General features: G+C 39.3%; 1 protein-coding gene across 2 annotated transcripts in view; it reads right to left on the minus strand.

The window, feature by feature from the left end:
* The window catches only part of PLCB1 (phospholipase C beta 1), a 670,290-nt gene that overhangs the window by 101,711 nt on the left and 543,633 nt on the right, over positions 1-24,946 (minus strand). For both annotated transcript variants that reach the window (XM_072800101.1, XM_072800102.1), the window contains exons 24-27: positions 14,812-14,944; positions 11,572-11,625; positions 8,318-8,537; positions 4,435-4,615 (exon numbers count right to left, since the gene is read on the minus strand). In XM_072800101.1, the coding sequence (XP_072656202.1) occupies positions 4,435-4,615; positions 8,318-8,537; positions 11,572-11,625; positions 14,812-14,944 (588 nt within the window). The remainder of the gene's footprint in view (positions 1-4,434; positions 4,616-8,317; positions 8,538-11,571; positions 11,626-14,811; positions 14,945-24,946) is intronic.

A 24,946-nucleotide genomic window follows, 5' to 3' on the forward strand; every position in this document is an offset into this window, starting at 1 on the left:
TTGCTCCCACATCTGGGTTTTCACATCAGTTTGCTGATAATTTTATTATTTCATTTATCATATGCTATTATAACTTTGAGATACATATTCCCTGAGTGTGTGTGGTGACCACATCTTCATCTCCAGTGTTTTACAAATATTAATTTTTTAAAAGATATTATTTTCAAGTAATCTCTACATCCAACGTGGGGCTTGAACTTACAACCCCAAGTTCAAGAGTCACATGCTCTACCAACTGAGCCAGCCAGGCTTCTTGCAAATATTTTTTTTTTAATGAAGGTTTGGCAGGGAGTTTATTGATGTAATACTTTCTTTCTTAATCCTTGAACTGTGGGTTCAGCACAGTTCAGCACTTGAAATGTATAAACCTTAACCTAAACACATCTGTATTTAATTCCCAAAGCAATTTTGGGAGATGAAATATCTTGTTTAATTTTCCTCATCACCCAAATACTCCTTTTTACCTGGGGCCTACTTGCTTTTTAATTACACTTCCACTTGTCTAATTTAGCCTGAGAGGCCTGTTCCTAACTAGGATCCACAACCAAAGATAGAACTGACACTTCTGGGTACTCTCAGTCAAAAGATTTCCTGGCAGAACAATTTCTGGTTGTTACAAATGGAGTAATAGAAAGTTCTGATACATGCCAGCCAAAGACACTGGTATAAATCGTGGATGCCTCCAAATGGCAATAAAATAAACTTTGTGTGGTTTTAAATCCTAGGTGTTTGGGCCTTAACTTTCTTAACAAAAGAATACAATTGTGTTCAATGGCATTAGGGCTTTATCCAAAACCCAAATCCATAGTCACAAAGGTGAAACGAGGAGTATTTTGAGTATATTTGCCCTGAAAGGGCCAGACTGGCTTGAAAATGTATGTACGTTTTTCTGAAAACTCTTCAAAGCTTTTACTATGGACACACTTGTTCCTTCCTAGGGAGAAGGGTGTAGGAGCACGTGCTGTGGGATTGCCACCTCCCGTAGGAATTCTACTACTTCTCCTGCTTGTCCCTTCAGGTGGCTTTTTCCACCTATAAGCTCATCTGGGTCTTCCCTAGTTCCTAAGCCAAGCTTCCCTGGGAGAAAATCTGTTGAGCAGCCCTGTGTGGCCTCCTCTGGTGGAATGTGATGTGATGCCTCATGCTCAGGTGTTTCTTCTGTGATGCTGAGCTTCTGTAGCTCCTCCCTGTGATTTCTGCACCCATGTGTACCGTCCCCTGCTCCTGGAAAGGCCCTTTTGGTATGTTTGGGCTTCTGTTTTCATCCATGCTTTGAATTCTTCTTTTAGGACTCTCTCATGGCTGTTGGATTTCCCCTCTTATTGGGCCTTGTCTCTCTCCTTGGGGAATGGAATCTTGCTAGGGGCTAGAATTCTGGGGAAAAACTCCAGATTACAGCTGGATTGCCTAGTCCTCAAAGTGATATTTGACCCTGTTTGTCAACTGCAGTCATCTGCCAGGGAACCACCAGACTTCTAATGCCATGGGCCACCATTCAACGGAACTGTGCCTTGGGATGGCCCTCTCCTGGGGCCCTAATCTTCACCATGTACACAAGAGTGATCCTCGTAAATGTTACTTTAGGTCATGTCACTCCACTCAAAACCTTTCAGTGGCATCAACTTCCCTCTGAATGAAACACAGAGGCCATAGAGAGGCCTACAACCGTAAGAGATCTGCCCCAGCCCCAAAAGTCTCATCTCTAACGTCCTAAGATGGAACTACCTTGCTGGTCCCCCAACAGACAGGCTTATCCCTAACCCAGAGTCTTTGCATTTGCTAATCCTTCTGCTGGGCAAATTCCTGCCCCATGTGCTTGTAGGGATCAGTCCTTCATTCCTAAATCAGATGCTGCCTCTGCACTGAGTCCTTCCGGTTACTTTATTTATTTATTTATTTATTTATTTTTTTTTTTAATTTTTATTTATTTATGATAGTCAGAGAGAGAGAGAGAGAGAGGCAGAGACACAGGCAGAGGGAGAAGCAGGCTCCATGCACCGGGAGCCCGACGTGGGATTCGATCCCGGGTCTCCAGGATCGCGCCCTGGGCCAAAGGCAGGCGCCAAACCGCTGCGCCACCCAGGGATCCCCGGTTACTTTATTTAAAATTTCAAAGCATACTCCTCAAACTTCCTTCCATCCCTAATCCCTATTTCCCTACTTCTCATTGATTTTCCTCCTAAACCCTCAGGACCACCTGACATACTATATATTTTACCAACCTATTTTTTTAAAGCTTTTATTAATTTATATGAGAGAGAGAGAGGGAGAGAGAGAGAGAGAGAGAGAGAGAGAGCACTAAATGAGGGGGGACAGGGGCAAAGGGAGAGAGAGAAGCAGACTCCCCACTGAGCAGGGAGCTGGACTCAGAGCTCCATCCCAGGACTCTGAGATCACAACCTGAGCCAAAGGCAGACGCTTAACCAACTGAGCCACCCAGGTGCCCCTTACCAATTCATTTTGTTCATGGTCTGACCCCTCATCTAGAATGTAACCTCCATAGAGGCTGGGATTGTTGTCATTTTTATCCTCTTCTATTTGAAAATATTTACTGAGTAGGTATCTAATAAGTATTTGTTTAATGATGAATGAATGAGGGTTTTTTTTTGAGGTGATAAAAATGTTTTAAAATTGTACTGATGGTTGTATATACCATGAATATGCTAAAGAAAGTCACTGAATTGCTCTGTTTTTTATTTGCATAATAAGCTGACAATAATACTAAACTCCAGTGGTGGTTTTTGTAAGGATTAACTCAGACAATTTCTGTAAATAGCTTAGCACGGGCTATAGCCCCTATCGTGAATGCTCAATACATGGGTGTTATTTTAATTTTTATTATTGTTGTCATTTTCTGGAGTACTAGGGATGAGGTACTGGAGAAAATTCAGATGGCTGTGGTTGTAGCAAGGTCTCAAAGCCATTATTTCTCACTAAGATTTACTTTGACTTCCTCTGGCCTATCAGGCAATCCCTTACACTGAACCTGACCCCAGCCCTACCATTCTTATTTTAGTGATTCACAAACAAGGCAGCCCATCAAAGCAAGGCAGAACTTGTTAAAAATAAATCCTCAAGCCTTACATTTAGGAATCAGGCAGAGATCCTCAAAGTGTGGTCATGGGACCCAAAGCATCAGAAGCACCAGCCCTACAAGAGTCTTGATGAATTGGAAATTTGGAGCAAGGACCAACAATCTGTGTTTTAAGAGGCCTTCTAAGTGATTCTGATGCATGCTGAAGTTGAGAATAACTGGCCAATTGGAATCTGATGTTTAATTAAGTCCTCATGTGACTTTGACCTGCTCGTTTGCATATTAATATTATCATTGGGGAACCAGTGCTAGGTCAACAACATGACACTGAATCACCTATTTTGCAGTGATGGCTAAACCATCCGTCAATGGCTAAAGCATCCACTGATCTCCAAAGCAGAAACAGCTTCGGAATTCTCTTAGATAGACAGGACCTTGGCACAGAAACAGTTCGTACAAACACATACAAACTCTGAATATACTTTAATTTCTATTAGCTTACTCATTTGTTTTGTTTGGGGGCACATGCTTATTTTCAAGGCTACTTTATCATTTGATTCATTTAATCTGTCACCAAATATTTATCATGACCCTATTATATTGAGGCATCAACAAAGTGGAGAGAATGTCATAATCTTTGAGAAAAACTTTTGGGGGACAAAACTGATCACTACGAGAGAGACTAGTGATCACTATGAGACAGACTAGTGATCATCTCCTTCCATAGGGAGCCTCAGCAATTGGGTAGACATTTCATACTGTCCATGTAGATACTCTCCTAAATGTAGGAGAGTGAACTCTGCACTTTGTTTAGTGCTTGGAAGTCCCGGTGACACCAAAAAAAAAAAAAAAAAAAAAAAGTATTTACTTGTAGCATGTTCTTAATTTTCTTGAGCCAGGATAAGTGTATTTTTGTTTTTGTTTTTGTTTTTTTAACTCCTTGTAAGAGTTCAGATTCTCCCCTAAAAGACTATTATAACCCCAAAGTAAGTTAGTGAGAACAAAAACAAACATAGCATCATTGGGGAACAGAGAGGAGCTTGGTAAAGATTCTGGAATAGTGGAGCTTGTAAATTATTAGTGAGGTAGACACTAGGTGCCCTTATACAATTCAAGTTCTAAGAAATGATTTTGTTGTTTTTAAAAGCCCAAATACTGAGTTATGATTGTGCTTTTAAGTTAAGCATGTGTTAAATCACATGTCCCAATATGGATCTAAGAAATGCATCTTATCTCTCTCAATAACCTGGCAGATAAGATTACTGGCCAAGGAAGCCAGAGGAAGGTTCCAGCCAGACCCACCACTGTTTCTCTTTAAAGTTATCTTAGAAACTCTTCAGAGTTTTCTTTAGAAAAGACGGTTCCAGCCATATAAACACAATTGTGTTTCTCAGGCTTACCAGTTTAATATGTTCTCGCTTCTGGTATTTTTCACTATAATACTGCTCTTGTCGAAGATTAAGCAGCTGCTGCTGTTGTTTGTCCTTCAAGTCTATTAACTTTTGGGTCATTTCGGCATCAAGGGCAGCAAGATCTTGCTCAATTGTTGATGAACCATGGTCAGGACTGCTGGGATCTGATCTGCAGAGACATGGAGTTTGATCAGAAAACATGCAGGTCATAACAAGTTGCAGGGAAGACTGCACACCATAGTTCCTCCTGGATAGAGTGCTGTGTTGTTGGGAAATTAAATGTTTTAATAAACCACTTGAGATAGAGGCCAATACCCCAAGGATAGAAGAGGGTCTCCAAATAGAAAGTGGATGATGTTTGTGAGATTTCAGGTAGGGGTAGAGAAGGAAAGTCAGGAGGCTGGGGACCCTGTGGTAGTTGTGGAGAGAATGATAATCCCCCCATTGGGAAAAACAATGTCTAATAAGCATTTTTTAAGGCTTTTATCTTGTAATTTTTTTTAACAGGACATGTATAATGTAATTCCCAGCTACTTATCTCCTATAATGACTTCAATACACTTGGCATTGATTGGATTCTGTCAGGGGAGTTGAAGAGGTGCTAAATTTTGCATCTGGGTAATATGGATATAAAACAGAGCATGTGCAGATCCCACGTGCCAGGAAAACCTTCCCCCTCCCCAGGCTGACATGTTCTGTTTCTTGACATCTTTTAATAGCAAAAGTACATTATTAAAATCGGTTTCTTTGAGAGATGTACCAACTTCATGGATAGCTCTACCCAAAATGGAACTTTCTGCCAAATGCTTAGGTTACAAGAGAAAGGAGGATGAATGAGTTCATTGAAAAATATTTATTGAGTGCTTTTCTGTGCAGGGTGACTTTCTTTGAGCTGTTCATAGAGAATTATACAGATATTGAGGAGTTTAGGAGAAATGTTGAAATAAATCAAAGCAATTTTCACTAATTGTGCTAAAACATATGGTGTGATTCCTTCAAATTTTGTGCTCTTACTTTTTTTAGGGCACACAGAAAAAAGTGATTATGCTGAGAATGGGGCACCAAGAGCAGGTCTGTTTTCTTCATTCACATGGAAACTTCTGCAGAAAAAACTAAACCACCTAAGAGATCTAGCACATCAGATTCTACCTCCATGTTTTTCACTTGTGGCCAGGTGGAATGGGTGGAAGTTTCTTGAATCAGCTGGCACTAATTCCTGTTGCTTTCACTTTGACTTAGGCCAGTATTGATGGTGCTACAGGGAGAGGCAAATAAGGGATGATGTTGGTGTTGGTGTTGAATTGAAGTTGGTGTTAGGATCCTATTGTGGCGAGTAAGGGATTCAGAATTCTTTCAAAGGTTTCTATTTGCATTTTTATGTGCAATGCCAAATGAGAATGAACATTCTACAAGGCTCATGAGCCTGATACATCAGAATGGCATGGCAGCATTGAGGTGGCCCTCCGTCCTGGCATGAATACAAGTTTATTTGTCAATATAACAATAAGTAGCATCAGTGAGGTGACCTCCATCTTTGCATGAGCATGAGATACATTTATTGTCTTTTGTAGCAGGAAGTCAGTGAAACCAGAACATAAACGTGTTTCTTCAATCAGCCACAAGTACCACAACCACCACAACAGAGGCAACAGGTCAACATTTATTGACCACTCAACATGTGCCAGGCACTCTCTACTTTTGGTTTTCACAGCAACCCAACAAGTAGGTATGACTATCTCCAGTTTACTTTACAGAAAGGGAGATTCAGTGAGACAATTTGCCTAAGGACACAGTAAGGGGGAGCCCTGAGAAGCTCATCCAAGGACAGACATCTAGCGTAAGGCAAAGTCTGTGTTTTCAAAAACAACACAAACACTGCATGCCAGTGTCTGGACAGAAACTATCTTTGAATGATCTGCTCTTTCCATGATGTGGAAAGCTCAGTTGAAGACAGTGGATATTTTAATTAGAAACTAATCTAATGGACAATATTTCCATTTATTACTCTGAGCTTTTTCCAGGTTTTTACTGTGTATCAACGGTGATGGGAGATAGATGGACATAATCAGATCTCAGTGCTTTGCCTCTTGAAGAGAAGTTTCTCTTGATGTATCTTTTGATACTAGATGCTTAGGGACTTTTGTTTATTTTTTGAAGAAAAGTATAAAAAAAATAAAGGGAACAGTGTTTCTGTATCTTCTGTAAAAAACAGAGTTGAAGACATGATCCCTTGTTGCCTAATACTGTCTGTTTAAGATCCATGAGATGAATTCTCTTATAATTTAGTACCAGGAAAATGTTTGTCTCTCTTAGAAAAACAAACAAGTTTGCTTTAATCAGATAAGGAGAATTGTCTACCCATATTCCCTTTTCTTAGAAGCTAAGAGCTAACTTCAGTGTTCAAGGACAGAAATTACATTAAATGGTTGATACTGTCCAGTAGAAATATAACATGGGCCACATATGTGATTTAAAATTTTTAGTGGCTACCTTGAAAAGTAAAAACAAATGAGTGAAGTTAATTTTAATAACATATTTCAGGTGGCCTAGTACACCTGAAACATTATCATTTCAATATATAATTAAAATAAAATCAATATGTCAATATAAAAATATGAGCTATTTTATGTTCTTTTTTTTAAATGAAGTTTTTGAAATCTGGTACTTTTTTTTATACTTACAGCATATTTCAGTTTCCATGAGCCACTTTTCAGGGGTTTAGAAGCCACATGTGGCTAATGACTCCCATATCGGACAGTGGGCCTGAATAACTGGTAGCCACTCAGCCTGTATGTATATGTATTGCTTTCCTTTCTCTATTTTCATAGGATTTTTATGTATATCTTCTATGATAAATTACTTCTTTACTCTATTAAGAGTGCTCAGGATATGATGTCCAAGTAAGCAAATATGTGAATAAACAAACGACCACGTATACATCACTACAACAGAAATTTAGGAGAAGTTTCAAGCCAAGCTTTGCCTGAACTTTTTGTGTGACTGTGGGTAAGCGTTAATGTCTTTAGCTTTTGGCTTCTTCCTAGTGGCAGTAGTTCACCTTGATGGCTTCTAAAATTAATATAAGAAATGATGATGTTGTTGCTTTTTAAAACCCAAGTACTGGGTTTGATTGTGCCTTTAAGTTAAGCACATATTAAATCTTATGTCACAATATGGATCTGAAATTGCCTCTTACATCTGTCTATAACCTGGCATCAAGATAAGATTATTCTGTAAGGAAATGAAAGAAAGGATGTAGTAGAGCCTATCTGATTCAGCACAATGGCAGGTGACTTGCATGATCACATAGTTCCCTGCATTGCCATGCTAGCTACTTAGGGTGGTAACTGCATAAGGCATGGTCACTGCTGTGTCCCTAGGGCACACAGCAGGCACTCAATAAATGTTGGTTGAATGAATGTGTAAGAGATGCTTCTCCCTGTCAAGGTCTGGGTATATGGGGCTGTGGGGGCCAGTAGGCCCAAACACAAGGGTCACCTGTGCAAGGCTTTGCGGGTTTCAGCAAGAGCAGCAAAGGGTATTTGAAACCAGTCTTTTCTATAACAAGTTACCTCTTCAACTAGGTTCTAGAACACAGCAAAATTTCATACCTGCCAGGTTGGCAGGGGTCATATGGGAAGTCAGTCAACTGGTATTGGGTCCACAGGCCAGAACTCAAGGGTAGAATTGCCTGCATATCTTTTCTTAGGATGCAGGCAAATAAAGAAATTGAGTGCACAAGCAAAACTGAGCTGAGGTGGCTTTCCCTCTTGCACTGGAGCCAAAATATGGTGTAAAACATTGAAAAACTATGTAAAGGATTCTTTTCCTTCACACTATAGAACAAACCAAAAATATTCATTCAACTTACTTTTTCTTACTGTCCTTTTTGGCTGTCTTTTCCAAAGCTGCCCTCCTTCTCAAGTAGTCATTCTGAATTTCATTATATTTTGTAGTGTGTTCTTTGATAAGGTCTGTGGTTTTCTTGTGGTGTCTTTTAACCAGGTCTTTCATTTCTTTGTAGTGTTTCTTTTGAAGTTTCACAAACGATTTCTGTTGCTTTAGCTCTTCAATGGTCTGTGCTTCCACTTCTGCAACAAATGAGTATAAGAGCTAGCAGATGTGGGAGGATTGTAAAAACAGATGTAAAGAGGAATGGCAACCTGCTTCTCGGGTAATATTTGTTTGATTCCAGCCAACTGGAGCTTACGAGCAAAGCTTGGATATCAAACCTATATGAGTTCCAGTCTGGCTCTGTCACTTGCTAACTTCTGTAATTCTGTCACTAAATTTCTCAAAGACCCAATTTTTTCACTTATAATTTTTTTGAATGTTTGGGTTCCCAAGAAGCAGAAGCCAGGAGGGGGGATTTGACTGGATGTAACTTACTGAGAGGGGCTCAGGTAGAGGAAGTGACCTGTAGCAGGCAAAGGGAAGGGGAAGATGTGCACATGGTGTGGTCTCCTTTGGTGCCTGACTTCTACCCATCCAATGGGGAGCTCTACATTACTATAATGAGCCTCACCTTGAGGCAAGAAGGCCAGACTTTTGCAAATTGAGAAAGTCAGTGAAGGGAGGCATAACCTCTTGGTGAGGGGTCTTCCTTTTAGCTGAGGGCAATTTCCAAGAGAATGGGAAAGCTCTGAGCTGTTAGGAGCCAACACTCACAACTGGGGTGTGGGTACAAGTGATGGTCAAAAGATGGACCCCAACAGGATCCACTTTAAGGACCTCAATATTCCCACTACTTGTTAGGGTTGTTCTGATGATGAAATAAAAGAACCATGCAAAGTATTGAACACAGTTTCTGGCAGAGTGCCTGTCGAGGCTTAACAAATAATCGTACAGGTTCTACAGCACCATCTTTAAGGGGTACTCTCCACAGCATAGACATTGTAGGTTTAGATTTATCACAATAGTGTTCCAATATAAAGCACTGAAGTGGGAGGGAGTCCTTTGATGTGATTTGCCCAAAGGCACCATCAGGGTTAGTAGTGGCATACGTTACTATGTTGTATTTTACCCAGTGCTTGGAAAACATTTACTGTGACAGGGCTCGACCTTAAAACATTCTGTATTTTACTGACATATTTCACAAATTCTAGAATATGTTTTTTAAAATATGTTAACATTTCTGAAATTAAGATGCATTGTACAATCGACAGAGGTCACAACTTGTTGGTGCTTTTCTTTCTTAGCAATCCATGAATAGTGGGGAGCCTTCAAATTGATGGTGTCTTAACTTCAATGAATTATCATTTATTTGCACCTCAATTAAGTCATAGTTCACATGTTTCCATCCTTTCATTTGAACTTTCTGCTTCTGGGAACAAAAGTATGTTATCATAAATATTAAGAACTGTCCGGAGATTCAGAAATAGTATATGCCATGAAGAACAGCAGACCTGAATAGAAATGAGTTATCTAGTGGATAAACACTGAAATCAGAATAATAATTTGTGTGCTTAAATGCTAAGGTCGTCAAGCAATTGAAACATGCTCCCCTTTTTTACAATGTGTCTATTCTCTTGACAGTCAATTCCTTTTGAGAAAGAGGCCAGGAAGAGAATCAGGTACATTTATTTAATGGTTTCCCTCAGGCCCAAATGGACTCATTATGGTTGCATAATACCTTATTATACTAAGAATTTATAATCCTAGGAATTGCTGCATTTTGGGTGACAGATTCAATCCCACTTCATTAAAATGGTAGCGAACACTTCAGCTATAGTAGGTTTAGCATGAGGGTTCCAATCTATGATGAAAAAGAAATTCCACAAAAAGTACTATTTTTTTTTAAGTCTATGGATAAAAGGCTGGTCTTTGAATATTCTCTGAAGCATATGGGTAATGTTAATTTACATAGAGGAACAAGTATCACTCATAAACAAGCCACCCAGAGATAATTACTGCTAATACATCAGTCACATCCATTGCCTTTTGTCTACACATTTATGTGTTTTAAAATAACACTAGAATCATGCTGTATTTACACTTCTGTCTTTTGTTTTACATGTTAACATTATATTATCTCCTGTGGAATTAAATCTTTAAGAACACGTTTTAAGACATTCCTCCAGTAATTATCCTATGCATATTTTACATATTATTTTGGTGAAATGTACACACATGAAAGTGCATAAATCATAAGCTTACCTCCCTATACATTTTCCCAGAGCAGACATGTTTTCGTAACTACCATTCAGATCAAAACCAGAATATTAGCAGTGCCCCGGAGATCCTTTTTTTTTTTGGTTTTTGCGTCCCCTCTCCCCTCCCAAGTATAATCCGAATCTGTGTTTCTATGAGACGAATTAGTTTTGCCTGTTTTTAGCTTTATGTAGCTAGAATTACAAAGAATGCGCTCTTTTGTGCCTGGCCTCTTTTCCTCAACATTATGCATGTGAATTTTATCCATGTTATGTATGGTCATAGTTTATTTATCCCTACAGCTGTACCCTATTTTATTCTGTGACTATACCACAATTTATTTATCTACACTACTGTTTATGGACATTTGGGTTGTTTATAGTTTTTGGCTGTTATGAATAGTGCTGCTTTTGGTGAACATGTGTTTGCATTTCTTCTGTGTATTGGGCCAAATATTGTAAACATTTCCAAGATTCTGCTACATGTTGCTAACATGTTGTGTTAAAGAAATCGTGTACCAATTTTAGTTCCACTAGTTTAAGGAACTAACCAAATAGAAATTATTTTCCAACTGGATCATAGTTCTTAAACATTCTATTCTATGGTCACAAATGGTTCACAATCTGCATTTCTAAATATGGCTTATTATCGGCACTTTGGGAAGGCATGTATTCCTTTTTCACTAGGTTATATTTCCAGTATGAAACTATCCTTTGATTCTAATATAGATATCTTATGAAATTGTATTATTTTTATACCAATCGAGTCCTATCTGCCAATATGGTTACTTCTCTGTGACGATATGATTACATTGCATAATATGGCTTTACCTAGTTCCGTATATTTTCAGATGTTTTCAGAGAAGAAATATTAATGATGCTATTTTTCAGAAATGAAGGGAAATCTTCTTTTTAAATACTTAAGCTGTATAATATTCAGCTGCCTAATTCCATGGGGAAAGAGGGCAGTGTTTACCTGTTAAAACACTCTGAATAAGATCTTCTGTTTTGGCAGGTGCCTTTACAGAGCCTGAGACAAAGAGACAAAAGAAAAAGCTTTCTTTAGCTTTATTTTTTTTCTGTTTTTTTTTTCATTTTTTAAAATAAGAGATTTATTTTTTATTGGTGTTCAATTTGCCAACATACAGAATAACACCCAGTGCTCATCCCGTCAAGTGCCCCCCTCAGTGCCTGTCACCCAGTCACCCCCACCCCCGCTCTCCTCCCCTTCCACCACCCCTAGTTCGTTTCCCAGAGTTAGGAGTCTTTATGTTCTGTTTCCCTTTCTGATATTTCCCACACATTTCTTCTCCCTTCCCTTCTATTCCCTTTCACTATTATTTATATTCCCCAAATGAATGAGAACATATAATGTTTGTCCTTCTCCGATTGACTCATTTCACTCAGCATCATACCCTTCAGTTCCATCCACGTTGAAGCAAATGGTGGGTTTTTGTTTATGTATACAATGGAATATTCCTTTAGCTTTAAAAACTGCATTCTTCCCGTAAAGCAACTAAGTTTGGCCCTTGAATCTGTCTCTTTATGGAGAAATAACAAACTGTAGGAGAAAACTACTTGCAGAAAAACCCTATTCTAAGCAATGTCTTCGTTCTGTTACTTTGAGGCAAACCTAATTAAATGCAAATCTATATGCTCCGTTAACAGAAAGGCCATCCCTGCACTTTGAATCAAAACTCCTATCAACAAATTCCGTTTCAGCAATGCTACTGCCACCTTTTGGCAAAATCAGGAATGGCAAGGTAGTCTTTGAAAAAAATCAAATGCTGACCGGCAGGCAGTAATAATTGTGGCAGGCTAGATCTATTGTTGGATACCCAAATTATCAGATAAGTTTAAGGAGAAAAAGGTTATTTTCATAGTCTCAAGGTATCTTCCCTAAGATAACTATTAACTATAAAGGGGAAATGAGAATTTTCAGTTGAAGAACCTGGCCGACTCCACCTTAACCAAGTGATCCAACAACACCAATGATGAGAAATGCATCAGGTGCCCGTGACGTGATGCAGTGAGAAGGACAGCATTGTCTACGTGATATTCTTGCCAAAAATGCAAAACTTCACTCTAATCATGGGGAAACATCAGACAAATCGAAATTGAGGGATATTCCACAAAATAATGGACCAGTACTCTTCAGAAGTGTCAAGGTCATAAAAGACAGGATCAACTGTCATAGCCTCAAGGAAACTAAGGAGACATGACAATTAAATACAATGTGCGATCCTAAGTTGGAACCTGGAACAATAAAAAGACATCAGGACAGGGACACCTGGGTGGCTCAGTCCATTAAGTGTCAGACTCTTGATCTCAGCTCAGGTCTTGATCTCAGGATCATGAGTTCAAGTCCCACACTGAGCTCCATGCTGGGCATGGAGGCTAATTTAAAAAAGAAAAGACATTAGTAGAAAGCAGGTGAAGTTCAAATGAGGTCTGTAGTTCAGTTCCAAGTACTGTGCCAACGTTAATTTCCTGGTCTGATAACTGCACCATGATTCTGACAGATGTTAACACTAGAGGAGAGAAGACCATTTTTGCAATACATTCTGTACCATTTTAAAAATGATTCTGTAAGTCATATTATTTCAAAACATCAAGTTAAAAAAATCAAGTGCTAAAATGCCAAATTTTCTTTTACTGTTCATAGCACAAGACTATATTTACTCACGTATTTAAATGACTTATTTATATTCCAGAAGCACTCAAAATGTTTGTATTCTTTATATAAAAAATCTTCATTTGAAAATGTCACTCTCTCAATTGGAGAAGGACAAACATTATATGGTTTCATTCATTTGGGGAATATAAAAAATAATGAAAGGGAATAAAGGGGAAAGGATAAAAAAATAAGTGGGAAATATCAGAAAGGGAGACAGAACATGAAAGACTCTTAACTCTGGGAAATGAACTAGGGGTGGTGGAAGGGGAGGTGGGCAGGGGGTGGGGGTGACTGGGTGACAGGCACTGAGGTGGGCACTTGACGAGATGAGCACTGGGTGTTATTCTATATGTTGGCAAATTGAACACCAATAAAAAATAAATTTATAAAAAAATAAAATATCACTCTTTATGGTAAAATTGTCTTCTTACCATTATTGATCTCAACAGCCTTCTTGATATTACAGGCCCCAGTTCATGTACATTTCTCACAAATTCAATATTATTTGTTCTTGTCAAAATCTCACTCTCCCCCATGAGAATTACCCTTTTCCTCCCAAATAAAAGATCTGGATTTCATCACTGCTGTGCTGTAGTACGATGAGGAAGGAAGGAAAAAAAAAAAAAAAAAACCATACCTTCATGGAAGGAAATTGTTCTTCCTTTTTTTACTTTATATTAACCCATTCAACAAAAGTGATCAAGTCCATGCTATTCCTCAGGTCTGTACTAAGTAAGCATCAAACTGAAGCCTATCCTGGGAAGCTTACCATCCACTGGGGAAATAGGGACATATATAGGAGAGAGACTTGCCTAAAACAGTCTTAGATCAAAGGCCAAAGTTAGCTGCACAGAACTCAAAGGATTTTTCTAAGAAGTGAGATAGGCGTGGATCTTTGGTAGTAGAGGAACCGAAAGCAAGAATTGGGACCACAGGGAACTGTGTCCATCCTGACTTCACTCTTCACTAGCAATGAGGCCTTCAAGACGTACTTATTCATCTCAAAACCAATTTCTTCATCTGCCCAGTGGGGAAAATGACAGAATAGACCCTCTTAGCCTTAGTCAATCCACTTGAAAAGCTGAGCAGAATGCTCAGGAGTCAGTGGATACCCAAGGCCACTGAAAAATATGTTGGAGGAAGATGGAAAGGAATTATTGGCAGAGACTTAATTGGTGACATAGAAATAAGAAGATGCTTGTCAAGTGTTGCTGTTTCTAAGTCTCATGAAGAATCCTTCACAAACTCTGCGAGTGCATGGATTAATATTGATCACTAAATACACATGGGGATCTGGGTGGTGGTTTGTTGTAGCCTCGTAAGTTATTATCAGAGCCAGATGAGCACTCATGAATCTCTCTTGGCATTTGTTTTTTATTCATTCATTCATTCACTCCACATTTCTGGAGCTCCTCCTATGTCCTTGCATCTTTGCTTCCTTGATATTCTAGGTAACTAAATCACACTATCTCCTTGAGCGGCACAAATAAACTAGAGGCTCTTAGTCATGTTATACAGTTCTTTTTCCAGAGTGTTTACCTGGAGCTGGTTGGCTGTGGAGGGCCTGGGAGGGTGGTTTGGGTGCCAGAGATGTAGTGTGATTCACTCCGTTTTCTGCTGGATTTGTCCCAGCTTCACTTGGAGCTTCTGACGGTGTTTCCCCAGGATCAGCCTATAATCATAAACATCGTTTCATTTTCCAATTTTTTACCGTTCTTTTGTGACCTTCCTAAGCCAACAGGGCTACATTTGAGTTAGCGTTTTCACGACACATCTGGAATCTAAAATATCAAATTGAAACTGTCTGGAAAACAGAAAAACACCTTGGTGTTGAACCGTGACTATGGTAGGTTAATTATACTAAAAAACACTGATTTGTACATCTTCCAATGTCCATGCCTTTTTGTAATGCCCTCTCACACTGACTCTGGACAGGGCCATATGATTTGCTTAGGTCAGATGAGACAGTAGCAAATTTGATGCAAGCGGAAGATTGAGAAGGCACTTGTGAATTTTTCCTCTCTTTCCCAGACTCTTGCGACAGTCATGGAGAATAAGACACCATGTAGAGGAAAGCTGATTCGTCTAGGTAAGGATCTCCCCGACTAGCCAGCGCCGGCTGACCATAAACACATGAGGGAGTCCAGCTAAGATGGGCTGAGCCTGGCCCAAAGCAGCAGAACTGCACAGCTAACCAAAAGACTCATGAAAAATAGTAAGTCATTGTTGATGTTGTAAGCCACTAAATTTGGGAGATGTTTGTCATACAGCAGTAGCTGATTTGTACAGTGGTTTACAAGTACAGATTTTGGAGTCAAATTTACCTGGATTAAAAAACTGGCCTTGCCACTTAGTTTTTTAAAAGATTTGCTTACTAATTAGAGAGAGAATGAACAACAGGGGCAGGGAGAGAGGAAGAAAGAATCTCAAGCTGGCTCAGGACAGAGCCTGACACAGGGCTTGATCTCACAGCCCTGAGATCACAACCTGAGTCAAAACCAAGAGGGATCCCTGGGTGGCTCAGCAGTTTACCACCTGCCTTTGGCCCAGGGTGTAGTCCTGGAGTCCCAGGATCGAGTCTCACGTTGGGCTCCCTACATGGAGCCTGCTTCTCCCTCTGCCTATGTCTCTGCCTCTCTCTCTCTCTCTCTTATGAATTAATAAATAAAATCTAAAAAACAAACAAATAAAAAACTAAGAGCTGGATGCTCAACTGAGCCACCCAGGCACCCCTGCCTGGTCTTGTATAGTATTAACAGTGTAGTATTGGGCAAGTCACTTAATTCTCTGCCTCAATTTCCTCATCTTTATAGATGAAGATGTGTCTATACTGAGTGTCATTATATTATGTACACTGTAAAGTTGTTTAAAGGATCAAATAAGTAAATATTTGTGAAATGCTTAGAACAGTTTCTGGCACAGAGTGAATAGGTATGCACAAAATAAAAAAAAAGTTTTGAATTTGTGCAATACTACCAGTGAAAAGTAATAATAAACACATTGGAATTTATGAAATCTCCACTCCATCCCCTCTAGCAGCTAGTCCACTGTGTTCTATGTAAAATAAATATATAATAAATGTTTGTTGAATAAACATTGTTCTTTATTAAATAGCTGCCTCACTAGTCATCACATACCATTGCAACAATACATTTGAATTCTTAAACGCTCTGCAACTCTTTTCTTAGAATTGCCTTCCAGGTTCATGGCAGATATTACTGACCCTGGCTATCCCAATGTTCTACTTGGTAGTACATAAAATATATATTATATTAAGAAAGAGCCTGAAGTCATTTGAAGCGCAACATTGCGATATTTTGCCATGTGACTACACACAGCAGGTCATATGAAAACATTTCTATGAAATGTAAGATGAAAATGATTGTCACAAGTGGCTTTTACTCTGTCCCCCAATGCATCGTTCAAACACAAATTCCAAAACTGCTTTAATTGATGGCAGAACTTATCATAACAGATCATCCCTACTTATCTACAATGGTCAACTCATGGCTAGTGGTATTGAAGTGCAAGAGATGAGCTCTGGGGCTAGTGGCTGGAAATGAAGTAGGAGAGGCAAGAACCTAAAGGAAGAAATTAGCCAGCCTACAGAACTCACTGTGGTAGAACTCTGCCTTTTGAAAAATGGCTACTTTGGATGGGTAAGTTCTACTTTGGTTGCATTAGTAAATTACATCCATCAGGAAAATTATCCCTAGAGCATTATGCCAAAGGGAGGGACTGCATATTTTTTGTTCACCAAAAAATTGCAATGTTGGGGTGCCTGGTTGGCTCAGTAAGAGGAACTTGTGACTCTTCATCTGGGGTCATGGGTTCGAGCAGACATTGGGTGTAGAGATCACTTAAATAAATAAAACTTTAAAAAAAATGGCAAACTAGGGGAATATGATCCAAACAGAGCGCATGGAAATGTTTTCTTTGGCTCACCCAATGTTGCCAAATATTTTAATTAAGGAGATTTTTTTTTTTGTTAATAAAATAAATTTCTTGCTTTTCTTTTTTTTTTTTTTAAATTTTTTTTTATTTATTTATGATAGTCACACAGAGAGAGAGAGAGAGGCAGAGACACAGGCAGAGGGAGAAGCAGGCTCCATGCACCGGGAGCCCGACGTGGGATTCGATCCCGGGTCTCCAGGATCACGCCCTAGGCCAAAGGCAGGCGCCAAACCGCTGCGCCACCCAGGGATCCCAATTTCTTGCTTTTCTTGAAAAATCAGATCGGCAACATTGGGCCTGTGTTCCCCATGTTGGGCTGGCGTGGAGCGGTTCCTGTTCTTCTTAGAATTGTTCCCTCCTTACTCATTTAGGCTTCACCTCTCTCACTCCTGCAGGTATTTGGTTTTGTGGGACACTTGAGAAGACTGACATATATCATAGATGTTTGGCCACAAAATTCATAGAGGAGATACATTTACACTGCATGGGAGGGACCGACGTAAAGGGAATGTGGGAAAGAACACTGGGACACCAGCAAAGTCATCCACTGGGCCTGGTCCCCTGGGTCGAACAAGGAAGGGGAAAGCTTCCCAGCCTCCTGGCCACAAGGGTGCTTGCAGTCACCAAACTCAGTGCCTGGGAAACCAGGAGGGAGGGTCCTCCTGTTCCATGGGCATCTGACCTTCCTCATTGATATCCAGGCAGGTTTCTGGAACCATGTGGGAGATAAATCACATTTTTTTCCAATGTGAAAGCTGGCTAAAAATAGTCCTCTGGAGGGAGAAAGGGTAAAAGAAAATTTTGACGGAGGAAAAGAGGTGATGGCAAGCCAGCTTTCAGAAAAGCAATAATATGTGGCTGTTTTTGGCCACCAAAATGAGTGTCTTGGGGGATTCAGGCTGGAAGTGTGTCCAAAATGAATCCAACAACTTATTTTCACCTTGTATCAGGTTTGCAGACATTCCATGTAGCTGTATGCCCTTGGAAAACCAAGTTCAATTGTCAACTTGAGTCAAGTTGAAGGAAAAATAAATCTCTGCTTATCAAGGTTATGCAAGACAAAGCCCTACATCCCAGAAACTGACATACTGTATCAATGCAGAGAGATTTTTTTAAAAAAGATTTTATTTATTTATTCACAAGAGACACACAGAGAGAGGCAGAGGCATAGGCAGAGGGAGAAGCAGGCTCCCTGTGGGGAGCCCGATGAGGGACTTGATCCCAAGACCCTGGGATCATGACCTGAACCAAAGGCAGACACTCAACCACTGAGCCACCCAGGCTCCCCAGACACTTTTTTTTTTTTTTTAAAGCAGCTAAGTGTTGAGTAAACATACAGGCACACATGTTACAGTTATAATTGAGGATAAAGAGACCAAGGTTAGTTGCTGGATTTTGAGGTAAGCTTTGGAGAAATGCTTGCTTAGTCCAGGGCTCACTCACACCCTCAGATTCCTCCCAAAAGGTGGATTGCATTGCAGAACCCCAGGTGGCGCCAGTCACACCATACAATTTTTTTGTCTTAAAGATTTTACTTTTAAGTAATCTCTGCATCCAATGTGGGGCTCGAACCCACAATTCTGAGATCAAGAGGCATACACCCCACTGACTGAGCCAGCCAGGTGCCTCACACTGTTCATGAATAGGCAGTTAATGGAAATGATGGAAATGAGCAAAGCTGACTTAATGCAACAGCTCTGGCCATGCCCAGAGCTAGACAGGGAGCTCCTGGGAAGGTGCAGGTGCCACTCTGCTTCATACCAGCCTTTTATTGCCCAGGCTTCAAAAAAAGCTGGAAAACTAATTTTGCGTGTGTGTGTGTATGTGTGTGAAACTGCCTAATTTTAAGTCACTGAGGCCAAACAAAGCACATCTTCAGACCACATTTGGCTCAGAAGCTATTTGTACACTCTGCCCAAAGGAGCAGAATTTTCTGGAATTCTGGGATTGTGTCAGGGTGAGCAATGAACCCACAGCAATGGTGGAGTGAGAGGGCTATGCTGGGAAATGCAAAGGGCCAAAGGACCTGCAGTCCACCATGCCCTATCTCCTGGCCCCAGTGACTGGACAAAGGTGGTGAGAAAAGGGCAAGTGAGGACTGAATGCTAGACTGAGGAATCTGAGGGCTCCTTGACAGTTTTTGTTTTTGTCTGATATTTGTCAGGTGTCTCTTATGATATTCCAGAAACAAATTTTATTTATTAGTTTCATGTGAATCTATGATGGTGAATACATCAGACTGATGTTTAAGATATTGTGTTAACCAAGGGCAGGATGTACAAATTCTAATACCTGTCTGTCATGAAGAGTGCTAACAGAAGCAACTGTAGATCACTCAGTGCTAGATGGTATTAGACACACCAGCCTCACTGCAGCCAGCGTGGGATGCCCTCTCAACTCCACTATAAAGGAAAGGAATCCAAGACATTGGGGTTCCTGGGTGGCCCAGTTCGTTAAGCGTCTGCCTCCAGCTCAGGCCATGATCTCAGAGTCCTAGGATCAAGTCCTCTGTCAGGCTCCCTGCTCAGCAGGGAGTCTTTCTTCCTCTGCCTCTCTCCCTCCCCACCATTCATGTGCTCTCTTTCTCGCTCACTCACTCTCTCTCAAATAGATAAAATCTTTAAAAAAAAGAAATCCAAGGTGTCATTAAAGGTCTTTTTTTTTTAAGATTTCGTTTATTTATTCATGAGACACACACACACAGAGGCAGAGACACAGGCAGAGGGAGAAGCAGGCTCTATGCAGGGAGCCCAATGTGGGACTTGATCCCAGGACCCTGGGATCACCACCTGAGCCAAAGGAAGATGCTCAACCACTGAGCCACCCACATGCCTCTAAAGGTCTTTACTGAAGACTTTATTAAAAGTCATATAACTTGCTAGAGGCCACACAGTTAACAGCAGGATTGGTGTTTGAATATGTCTTAGAGTTTAAAGTCTGAATTGCACTATTGCCCTATTTCATTCAGTATTCTGTGCTAATAGCAACTTCTAAGGAACTTAATTTGAAGCTGAAATATAGAGATGTGTAAATGTAAGCATCATTCTCAGAGAGCTTACTCGGTTACACTCAAAAGGCATTATTCATGTATAAAAAGCTAAATGAGTTAAATAGAACAGCTAAACACAAATGCCTGTAGTAATAATACAATAGTAGAATTAAAATTTTGACATCATCACTGGAAAGTTGAATAATTCCCTTTTATAGATATGTGAGCTGAAAAGCAGAAACCAAATTCCTTGTCGTGCTCAAAAGAATCAGTGGAAGTCAACACCTATGACTTTATTTCTGCCCAGTCTTTTCCCAAATATTCTTTTTTATCAGTTTGAATAAAATAAGCATGAAATCCTTTCACATCTTACTGGAAATTACAAAATAAACAAAAGAACAAGAAATGTCAGTTTTGTCAATTTAATAGAGATCTTCCTGGAATCCAATTAAATAAATTTCAAGGAAAGTTCAGAAAATAGTTGCGCTAGAGTTCGCTTAGATGGGTGGAGAAAATTGTGCATAATGAACAACAGCAGTAGGTGCTTGCCCTCTAGTGGCCAAATGTAAGTATTACATTATTTTTTCCTTCAAAACATGGAATAATGGATCTGTTACAACACCAAGATTTTATTTTAAAAAAATTATGTCTTTCCTACTTCCAAAGAGAACAGAAGTGACTTTAAAGTATAACACAAGTGTATAAATAAGAGGATAGCTGGAAAGACCGTTTTTTGACAAGTTTTGCAGGAGGAGATGCCATTTGGTATGCTAGTTGGAAAGACTTCCCTCCACGGCATTGAAAATTTGGATTTGACAATCAAGGAATGGAAAACTAGGATTTGGAGGATTTATTCAAGAGGGTAATAGAGTAAGTAAGAGGTCTTCCAGATACCAAATATCTATTGTATTACTGGAGGTGTTGGGTCATGCTGACCTGCCCGAGTCACCTAAAAAGTACAGTCCCCTCTGTGTAGTGTTTAGGATGACAGCAGCTTGATTCAGATACCAGATGAATAAGGGGCAAGGTCATCAGTTTTTTACAGAATATCAAGGTCAAGGTTTATAATTTCGTCACGTAGAAATCCAATCCAGTCAGGACAGGTGTGGGCAGGGAGGATGGTTTTGCCAGAACTAGCTTTTCCCTCAGGATAGAACTCCCTCAAACACATGTATTAATTGGTGCCTTGAATTTATATTACCTGAATGAAATTAAATAATGTATCAACTGCACAGCTCTAAGGAATTAAAAACATCTCTAAAAACCTCCTGATGTATGTAATCTGAAGTATTTCAGGATGCAGTATACTAGTATTTGCTGACTAGTATACTAGTATATACCGGCTTCGAAATGAATCAAAAAATAAGACAGAGTAATGAGTGGATAGAGAGATGGAGAGAGATATAGATGTGATAAAGCAAAGGCATCAAAATTTAAATTGCGGAACCCAGGTGATTGATACATAGATATTCATTACACAATTCTTTCAACATTTGGGTACACTTAAACATTTTTATAATAAATGATGGTAAAACTATATTGTGAAGAATCTACCAGACTGAGTTAGATGCATGAGACAACTTTAAAGAGCTGAATAAATTTATCTGTTGACTTCAGTTTTTGTCATATCTGTGATCGCATACAAAAATCATCAGCATTCACATCGTATCTTTGTTGAAACATCTGTGACAGCTGTAAGTTGACATGTATATGCATGGATTTTAATTAATGTTAGTCTTCCTCCAAATTATAAGGCCTATGAGAGCATCTGATTTTGCTCATCATTATATATAGTATGTGATGCCAGCATGGTGACTGGCAAAGTTGTGTTCAAATATTTTTTTATTGAACGAATAAATGAAGAAATTTGCATTTTGTTTTTAGCTCATATATAATTACTACATATACTATCACTGACAAGTTCCTGAAACTAAAGAACCACCCATTATGCTAACATAAAAAAACACATTTTTTGAATGAATGAATCAGTGAGTGAATGAAGATGCTGCTCTTTCTCTTGTCTGTAGAGAATCTGCATTTGATTCAGAATTACAGCAGCTTATTTAGAAAGAGATTAAAGGGAGACACTATTTTAGATATGTTACATATGTTATCGTTTCTGCCAACTTTAAGGAATATTTGATATACTCTCCAAAGAAATCAGAAGAAATGAATGCTTCATAGTTGGGCAGATAAAACGGATTCTTCTTTTTAAAATGAAAGTAGACCAACCACCCTTAACATCCATCTTGTGGGAATGTGTCTTTCAAATTAACTAAGCCAGATCACTTGGCAAAGACTAGGGTCAATCACTCACAGAACAGATTCAGGACAATTCCCTGAGAAAACAGTTTCTCCTGCACCCCTGCTTGGATTCTGTGATAAAGCTGACATTTTAGAGTGGATGGAATAGTGACGTTTTAATTCTACATGGGGAGAGCCCCATGTAAGAAACAGATGTAGGACTCCAAAGCACTGGTTCTCAATGTGTTGTACCTTAACCAGCAGCAGCAGCATCACTAACAAACTCATTAGAAATGCAAATTCACCCCGGACCTACTCAGTCAGAAACTCTCAGGGCAATTGGAGCACTCTGTGCCTGAAGAAGTGATCCAGGTGATTCTGACAGATGCTTCAGTCTGAAGACCTTGCTGCTAAAATTTGTAGCAGCAGCATTACTTGGAAACACCTTAAAAATGCAGAATTTTGTGCTCTGCTTCAGAACAATTAAATCTGAATCTGCATTGCAACAAGATCCCCAGATGATCTGTATGCATATTAAAATTCGAGAAGCCTCAGAGTGAAAAATCTTTTCATTGAGAGTCACACTTTTACAATGCCTATGGTATGGGACCTGGCATGGACTACAGTATTCAAATTTCTGGATGTATAGCTGTTTTGGGCAGATGAACTCAAAGCTCCTTAGTTGAATCCATCGAAATGTGAAAAATTGTTATGGAGGAGGTTTGTAAAAGCAGTGAAATTGAATCAATATTTGAGTAGTTTCAACTCAAATTCATATATGGTCTTCTCTTGAGAACTCATTGAAAAAGACTAGTTCCTCCCTTTTTTGCCTATTGCTCTTAGGCAAGTCAATTTACTATTATAAGCAACCACTCCCTCTTTTAAAAATGGGGATTATATATTGTCTAGTTAGGGCTCAGTTTTATCCAGGGCACCCAATAAAATGCCTTGGAAACTCCAAAGCTGTATAGAAATGAAAGGGATAATGTCATTATCTAAAGGACATTTCCAGGGGAACTTTGGGTGGCTCAGTGGTTGAGTGTCTGCCTTTGGCTCAGGTTGTGATCCCGAGGTCTGGGGATCTAGTCCTGCATCAGGTTCCCCTTGGAGTCTGCTTCTTCCTCTGCCTATGTCTCTGCCTCTCTCTGTCTGTCTCTCATGAGTGAATAAATAAAATATTTTTTAAAAAAATAAAGGACATCTCCAAAAAGGCAAACTTTCTCTTCCTACTCTATTGGATGCTTTAAAGTTCAGGGATTGTGAGAAATTATTTCTATAAATTGGCATTTTGCTCAGTTATTATTTGGGGAGAAAGATTTTCATTTAAAGAGAATCCAAAATGACCAGTAAACCTCATCTTAGATTTTAGTGCTGAGTTCTTGAACCATGGATAAGGTATCAAACTCTGATACCCAAAGCTTTCTCTTAAATTAAACACTGTAACCTTATGAATCACCTTGAATTTTTGCTGTCATTATTTTACTTGTGAAATCCACACTAGTAAGACCATAAAATCTTTTTCTTTTCAAATAATCAAATCCCATCAAAGGTGCCTATAGTACCATACACTGAATAAGGGAATAAATTATTTTAGATGCATTCCAGCTCATTTATAAGAACACAGGAGTCTGACAACTTAAAAACAGGCCTCTTGGAATGAGTGAAATTATGGTATTACTAAACAACTTTCCTTTCCAAAATCAAAGTGATATGTAAGACCACCTTCATTCATATAAGACGCAGAAGCCAGTGTGCAAACTAATCAAATGGAACCCACATATATAAATTTCACTATTGAAGAAGAATATAGTATCCAGTGATGTAAATGAGGGGAAGAAGGAATCTTGACATTTGATTTAACAAAAAATTTAATTCAAAGGATGCTACTGTTTAAAGTAAAGGTCTTATATTCTGTACCTAGTTATTCAAACAACATGCTATAGAGGCCAGAAAGAGAAATGAAGGGCTAGTCCTTGTTAATGGTTACTAGAAAATTGCAGTTTTGTAATTGAGGTAGTATGATGGGGTGTAGTGGAGACCCTAGCTACTCAAAGTATGCTCCACAGAACAGTATTATCCTATCACCTGGGCTTGTGAGAGATGTTGAGCTTCTCTCCACCCCAGACCTGCTGACTCAGGACCAGCATTTCATCATGATACCCTGGTCTGCACATTAGACTTCTAGAAATGCTGGTATAATACATGAATTATGGAGCTGGATGGCTTGGATTTCAACACCAACTCTGCTCCTTATTGGTTGTGTGACACTGGCTGAGAAATTGAATCTCTCAGTTTCCTCATCTGTTAAATGGGAATAATCATAGCAAACAAGACATACGGATGCTTTAAGACGTAAGTGTATTAATACATGAAAGGGCTCAGAACAGTGCTAGGTACATAGTAAGTACTCAGTAAAATACTTCTGCATTCCCCAACATGCTAAAAAGCAAGTGACATCCAAATATCACATTTGGACATTAATGATGT

Source organism: Canis lupus, chromosome 26, assembly GCF_048164855.1.
Source record: "Canis lupus baileyi chromosome 26, mCanLup2.hap1, whole genome shotgun sequence".
NCBI lineage: Eukaryota > Metazoa > Chordata > Mammalia > Carnivora > Canidae > Canis > Canis lupus.